Consider the following 7,923-nt stretch of genomic DNA (forward strand, 5'->3'; position numbering starts at 1 on the left):
GCCATTGTTGTTGTGATACTGTGTCGCGCATGCGTGTTTAGAGGCGACGCTATGACGCATGCGTGTAAAAAAAAAAATGCGGTTAGAGCTTAAAGATGGAAACGCGAAAACAGCGTTTCAGAATCTTCCCACTGAAGGCTAAATAAAATAAAGATTGTTTACAGACCCCCGAAACGCCGGCTTCGTGTGGATGAGAGGCTGGTTTGGTGAAAAATTTGTGCGTTTAGGCCAGGGTTCGGCTTCGTGTGGACGGGGCCTTAATCTACCCAGCCAATTAACCAGGTGAGTCCTATCTGCACAGGTTAATTCACGGTGAAGATTGGACTCACCTGCTTCAGTGGCTGGGTAGAACAAATACATGACATGGAGATGACTTGTTGACTCCACATTTCCCATGTCTGATATAAGACATTTGAAGTGAGAAAGCTTCCTGGAGAGGTGGCGAAACGTCTTCAAATCTTGAAAAACAAGTCCAGTGGAATTTTTTTGAACTTTTACGGAAAAATATATCAGCATGCTTCCAAAATCTCCAATATTAGAAAGCTTGTAGAAACACTTCTTTTCATCCACTTTTGTTTAAAGTGTATTTGCCTCTTAGGTGAATAAAGAAAATAGCTAAGTTGTTCCAATAACTAACTTGTTAGTTATTGCTCTCTGAGAAATATCACTTGATCAAGCCTTTTCTATCATTCCACACCATAAAATATTGAATCAAAGTATGTCTGATTTATGCTGATTTTGTGCCGGGTCAATATCGGTACTGGTCAATACTCACAGCTGCAAAATTGGTACTCTACACAAGCGTTATCGGATATGTGCAACATTTGTATTGCAAAGGACAGTTAGGAATGCAGTAACTGTTATGATGAACTTGCATTTTATGTGATCATGTAATATTTAGCAAGTTGGGACGTGGTCTGACAGCAGCAGATGCTCAAACTAGATAGAAATGAGCTTTAAAAGTTCAGTTTAGGCAACTGGATGTAAAGTTTTCTAGAAGACATTTCGCCTCTCATCCAAGAGGCTTCTTCAATTTTAACTAGTGGTGAGGAGAATCTTCACACATAGATAAGAATGTTTAAAATAGTTAAACGCAGCTCGGTCTCGGCATGGATCGGTTTTTCAAGGGTAGTGTAAATGGGGTAATAGTCATTTAAAACCATAAAAAAGATGTCCCTTTTATTCAAGCTCTCTAAAAATAACTTTCATCCAGAGGTGGAAAAAATGTGCAGCAAAATGAAAAACAAAACGTACGTACCTGGGATCAAGCAGCAGGTAGTTAAAGCTAGACTTGATTACTCCCTCCCTCCACTTCCTGTTTTGATCTGGCTGGTCAAACTGCTCGCACAAAGTCTGCTCATCAGCATGGCAGTTGGGCAGCTGGAAAGTCCTCAGGACCCGACAGAGTTCTGGACTATAACCTAAATCTAGATAAATTTAAGAGGAGAAAACATGTGTGAAAGCTTTGACAGGGGTGCAACATTACAAGAATTATTTCCTTATCTAGCAAAACCTAATGTTATTTCATAAACATTACCTTTCTGAGGTTTTTCTGGCTGCGTCTTGTGACCCTGTGTGTTGCAGTTTGCCTCCTGCAACAGACGGCAGAGCCTCCTCATATATGTTGGCCTGGTGCGGCTGCTGATGGGACCCGGGCTCTCTCCCAGTTCCACCAACTTCAGCCTCAGCTCCCTGTCAGTCATTCCTCTAGTTCCTGTCAACGGGCTGCTCTCAGATTTATTCTGTTCCTCTCCCTGTTCCAGCATCTCAGGTGACTGGTTCTCTTTCCATTTGTTACTCTTCATTTCAGTTTGCAAGGATTGCCAGTCGTACAGAACTGTGTCATCACAGGCGCTGGTACTTGTGCTGGTGCTGAGCGAGGTGTCTGACGTAGGCGGGACGTGCGTCTCAATGAGCTTGTGGCCCTGCTCTGTATCAGTGTAGAGATACTCCACCGGTTCATCCAGGTCGTGGACGCCCATCGGGAGGTGAAAAGACAGTTCCTTTGTTTGCTGCGGTCGATGGATGGTTGATAGCCGGCTCATGCTGTACCTCGGGGTGTATCCTGTACCTGGAGTACGCAGACGTTCAGAGTCCTCTGCAGATCTCCTTGGAGAAAATAAGCTAGAGGTGGATGAAGAGGATGTGGAGCCGGACTGTGAGCTGTGGTCTTCAGTCACCCAAACATCATCATTATTTAAATAATCTTCCTCTTTCAGATCCTCTACTTTGGACTTTGGCAAACTACTCAGATCATCATTTAGAAGTTTCCCATCTTTAGAACAATCCCTGTTCTGTTCTCTTATGGCCGTAACAATCTCAGCAAAATTTCTTTCGTACTCATCGTCGGAGTTGTTCTTGACATCTAATACCACCGTGTCTTCTAAAGACTGTGATCCCTCAGCAGTGCTCTTATGTAGAATAAGAGTATCAGCTTGGCTGTTACTGATGCTTGGATCTCTAAATGTACTTGATTGAGAGTCCTGGCTCTCCTCGGCTAGAGAATCTCCTCCGCCGCCTGTCTCTGAAGAGTCTGACGTATAAGTAGGTGTTTTGGAGTTGAAACGGTGTCCGCTACCCTGAGACCTGGGAGTGTTGCGGAACATCCGAACTGGTGTGGGTAGCGTTTCCTCAAATAAAGCAGAGGTTATTAAGAGGCTCTCAGGGGTTCTGCTTGTTCTCATTGAACAGCGGCTCAATCTAGAACGTGTTCTTCCAGTGACAAAAGGACTCGGAGTGAAACCAAGTCCGCTGTTTTCTTGAGATGCCTCACCATCTTGCATAACCACGTCTGGTTTTCTCACAGTGCTTAAAGAACCACTAGAAGCTTCCTTTTCTGTACATTTATCAACAGACAATGTCAGTTTATCAATCAAACCTGACAAAGGGTCTTCAGCTTCAGGGTTTGAGTCCATCTTGTGTTCTGTTTGAACACCAAGAATATCTCTGTCTCCCTTTTCAAGTTCATTATTAGAGTCAGGGAAATTGTGTTCAGTTGTTTTGTGGGATTCAGTCACCTCCACAGGAGGGAATACAGGATGTTTTGGGTGTAAAGGAGCATCCAGACAGCTGGTGTAATGGTCACTCTCACAGCTACTGTACTGACTGCTACTAGTCCCGCTGCTGCTGCCTGCATGCGTCTGCTCTTTTCGTTTAGAAGGACTCTCCTGATGTTCTGTGTTATCCTGCCCCTCTGGTTCATCATCATTCAGTTTGAGATCACAGTGGCTTATTACCGTTTTCTCCAAGTCCTCAGGAGTTTTATCACTGCTAGTTCTACTGAAGACAAACACATGGTCCGGTGATGTGACGTCGATCCCCTGCTCTGGTAAAACCGTGGCTAAGCGATCCGAATTTAGGAAGTCTGTGTATTCAGACATGTCAAAGGGTAAAGTGTCCGTGGACTCGTCGATTTCAGTGGCAATGCCTTGCTTAGGGGTTTCTGGGCTAAATACAGGAAAATATTCATCTACATTTCTGAAGCAAACACTCTTTCGACTCGCTCGTTTGGAAAAATACTCATGAGGAGCATTGCTGCTGGAAGGAGACGCCACACCATTAATACAAGCTGCCTTTTCGTCATCTTTGGTCATCGATGCATCAATTAAACAGAAAGCATCCTCTTTTGGAGCTGCCACGTCACCTGCAGGGCCTGCTGCAGAAATGCGAGTGCTTGACAGAACAGAAGGTCCATTAAATGATACTCCAAAGCAACTTGGTCTTCTGTCTATGTTAGACGAGTTCAATGCGGAGGAAAACCTTGTGCTGCTGAACAGGCCTTCACCAAAATCACTTATCATGGAAGAGCGGGAACTGAAGCTGTAGTCTGATTCAGGGTAGCTGGACGTGTCAGCCTGGTCTGAGTACACAGCTTTGACAAAAAAAAGAAAGAAACACAGATTATCTGTAAAGATTTGCTCTTTATACATTTTGCAGTTTTTATCTAATGCCAATATATTTAATGGAATATACTTGATTAATTTTTTTGCAACCTTAAACAATTTGATTTGTTTAAAGTTGGTCAGAATAAGCAAACACTGAAATATTGTTTGCCTGTTTTTAGCCGTCAGATTGTGAAAAGGAAATAGAAATATAAAAACAAAAAGTAATTTATGACTTTGAAAAAACACCTGATGACATTTGTGTTTATTTCTATTATTACTGATATACTATAGTTTCTCCAGATTGGAAAAATCGAATATTTGAGCCCAAAACATTTTTTAAGAAAACTTCCTTACATTTCTTACAGTACTGAAACCGAGGAAAGTGGTCGTCTGCCTCAGCTGAGCTGAACTGGTATTCTTGAAGAAGAGAGGCACATTTCTTGTTGTCGTGTTGCTCTGCTAGCTTCGCTGGTGTGTTCCCTTCCTGTACGTACAAAAACAAATAAATAAATAAATTGAAGCTGAACAATAATAGATCTTCTAAAACAACAAGAGCCTGAGCATGAACGGGTTAAAGTAACTTGTTTCTATTTTATTTTTCTCAAAACTGATATTTTTGTAACATGATAACATTTAAACTGTGTTGTCTTGGCAGATGGAGGATGCTGAACAAATTAAGAGGCCTCTTGTTGCTTGTTGCAGTCAGTAAACTGTTTTATACACTAAGTCAGCAGGAAAGCAGTCAGATAAGCTGCCTTAAGTTTTCTTCTCTATTTTCTTTATCATTTCTTAACAGTTTTAGTGTGTATCAGAAGATATTAATGCTTTATAACTGCATTACAGAGGTCATTCTGTGTACTCTATGTGCTTTAAGACAAAAAAAAATGTATTCAATTAATGTATCTGATTAACCGGGATTAATTGACAATTGAAATAACCGTCTCTAACACACGATTAATCCACTTGGAGCAATTATGCAAAAATTGTAAAATAAAAATATGTAAACACTTTGCATTTAGATTTTAAAAACGTTTTGTCCGTGAATATGCTCTAACCAGTCTATTTTAAGTAACATAGTTTTAGCACCACCTGGTTTAAGGCACCTTCTGCTATCTGATTATTAATCGATTAGTTAAAAAAATAATAAAAACATGACTCAATTGGTAAAATAACCATGAGTTGCCGCCCTATTCTCCTCACTGTTCTGTCCTACTCATGGATGGATGGATGGATGGATGGATTGATGGATGGATGGATGCTGCCAGAGGTTGATCTGAACAGACTATACAATTAAATCATTCAGTCATGAATACACTTGATTCTGAGGTGAACAGGGTTTTATAAAACTGGATATAACTTGGACCAATTTCTTAACGTTCCTCAAGATTTCCATTTTTATTGAATAAATGAGATATAAACAAACTAAGAAATGAATTATGTCCTGATTGCTGCTGGCATACAAAGTAAATCGACTTTTACTCACAAGTAGTCTCTGAAAAGCCACTTTCAGTATTCTACAGTGCAAATCCAGGTATAAACTTGACCCAGATACTACAATACTAAATCAGCTGAGAACAAGCTGTTCAACTATTATGACTTACATCATCTTTTACGTTTGGGTTCCCTCCATTCATCAACAGCACCTTGAGATTTTGATAACATCCCCAAAGAGCAGCAACATGAAGAGGAGTCAGACCTTCAGAAGACCTAATAGAGAAAACAATACAAAATCAGTTTAAACTGGTGTAGAATATGTTTTTTAAGCAGCTTAATTCAACTGCTTTTTGAAAATTTTTTTGATTCCAATGTATAAAACTATACCTTATGTTGGGATCGGCTCCATGCTGCAGCAGCATTTTCAAGCAGCGTATATTCTTTTCTGTCTCGTTACCAACTGCCAAGTGTATTGCAGCCACACCTTCACTGCCCACCAGGTTAGGGCTTGCACCCTTGGAAAGGAACAGCTGCACATTTCTGCAATGAATCAAGACATGTGACACCCTGGTAAAAATGTTTTATACACCTTACAAATAATAATAACAATCTTAAACACTATTTATCCAAGAAAAATGTATGCAAAGCTGACCACAGTGATTAGGGCATTGCACTTGGGTCCCAGAGGTTCTGAGTTCAAGCCCCAATCCCACAGACTGCCACTCTGGGTCCCTGAGCAAGACCCTTAACCCTTAGACTGCTCCCCAGGTGCCACACAATGGCAGCCCAATGCTCCCCAAGGGTATGGGTTAAATGCAGAGAGTTTTTTGGTTGCTTTGTACTTGTGACAGCGTGATGACAATAAAGTTTAATTATATTATATTCTTGAAGTTGGATATTCGACAAACATTTGCTCTGGTTATACCTCTTCCTGTATCTCATATTAGAGACCTTACAGTAGAAAAACGATGAGAAAACGGCTACAGCATGTACAGACTTCTTATTTTCAAAATAAACGTGTAGGCCTAGATTTTGAACCTGAGAAGCTACCAAGCTACAATGTTAATATTTATCCCACATACAAAAACTGATAAATATCTAGAGATTTGATATGCAAGACTAAAAAGGTGTATCTCATGAAACCAGTACAGTACCATGATCCCTTATAGATTTTGTGTCAGTCAGTCACAAAACCTGGAAACTATTAAGCCAAAATGTTAATATTTACACATATTTTATTTAAAAACTATTAAGAGTCTAGAAATGCAAAAATAAAAGGTGTATCTCTTGAAGCCGATGGAGAACGATGATCCAACACAAATTTTGAACTCATTACCTGGACGCTATTAAGCAAAAATGCTAACATTTCCATAATAAGAATCAATTAAAAATAATTCAAGAACTGAAATGGAAAAATAAAAAAACTTAACTTTTGAAGACAATGGAACACGAATATCCGACACTGATTTTGAGTCAATTGATCACATGACCTGGAAGCTATTGAGCAAAAATACTAATATTTCCATTAAAAAAAGTATGAAAAATAATTTGAGAACTGAAAATGAAAAATAAAAGATGTAACTTTGAAGCCACATCCAAAAAGCCCTATTAACACACCACGTTAACTAAGCGTGTGCACTTCGCTATATATCACCTAATGGTTGCAGGTAATGCTTTGTGTCGCTCCAAAGTCTTTTCATAAGGAGAAACAGATACGAAACTTTCTCTAATTCTTGTTTGCAAATTTACTTTACCGGATTTGACTGTGGAGTTTTATATCAAGCATTAGGTTCCTTGTGGTTGTGTTGAAGGTGGCTGTGGAGATTTGTTTTGTTTCCCCTAGACTTAGCAACTTTTTTTCGGCATGACTTGCATATAACTTGTGTCTATAATTCGTCCTGTGCTGCAAAACCGAAGCAGTCCCAATTCCAGAGGTGCATTGTCTTAGGAAACAGTTGCATTCTGCTTTCATCTTCATTGATGTCTTCATCCCCCGACATGCTGGTTGTTGTTGTAAACTGTACCATTGAGGCAAAGGGTGACGTGCACCAATACTGAAGGGCTTTGCTTCACTAGCTATTTAAGGTCGCAGCAGATTGGTCAAGGTGTGCATGTAAGAAAATGCCTTTCTTATACGTTAAATAATTAGAAAGTATCACGTATCTTTTTATTAATGCATATCACACCTGCCAATATCACAATGATGAAAGTTTTTCAATATATCGTGCAGCTCATGTATCAATCTTGTCTTATCTTATGAAATAAAATTTTTTCATTTTAGATAAAGCAAGCAAAGAAAATCCATGGAAAGGGAAAGTCAGATGATGTAAAGGATGAAAAGGTGGAGAGTAACAGTGAGGATACTGAAGACATACCAGCAGCTGAAGTCACTGACAGTAAAGTGGGAAGGGATTGACAATAGACGTTGCAAGGTTCAAAATTTGTATTACAAAAAACACTGACACAAAATAAATTAGGCTTGTCCCGATCCGATCCACGTATCGGATCGGACGCCGATATTGGCAAAAAAATGCGCATCGGCAAAGCATGTAAAAATGCCGATCCAGTTTCTAAAAAAAATTCAGTCCGTATTTTCCAGTTTCGC

At 39.8% G+C, this 7,923-nt stretch overlaps 1 protein-coding gene across 1 annotated transcript in view; it reads right to left on the minus strand.

Annotated features, from left to right (window-relative positions):
• ankle1 (ankyrin repeat and LEM domain containing 1) overlaps nt 1–7,923 on the minus strand; it is a 17,210-nt gene that overhangs the window by 5,422 nt on the left and 3,865 nt on the right. The window contains exons 2-6 of the mRNA XM_015373091.1: nt 5,706–5,858; nt 5,486–5,591; nt 4,239–4,368; nt 1,538–3,871; nt 1,259–1,427 (exon numbers count right to left, since the gene is read on the minus strand). Coding sequence (XP_015228577.1) covers nt 1,259–1,427; nt 1,538–3,871; nt 4,239–4,368; nt 5,486–5,591; nt 5,706–5,858 — 2,892 coding nt within the window. The remainder of the gene's footprint in view (nt 1–1,258; nt 1,428–1,537; nt 3,872–4,238; nt 4,369–5,485; nt 5,592–5,705; nt 5,859–7,923) is intronic.

This window comes from Cyprinodon variegatus, unplaced genomic scaffold (genome assembly GCF_000732505.1).
Source record: "Cyprinodon variegatus isolate N-32 unplaced genomic scaffold, C_variegatus-1.0 Scaffold80, whole genome shotgun sequence".
NCBI lineage: Eukaryota > Metazoa > Chordata > Actinopteri > Cyprinodontiformes > Cyprinodontidae > Cyprinodon > Cyprinodon variegatus.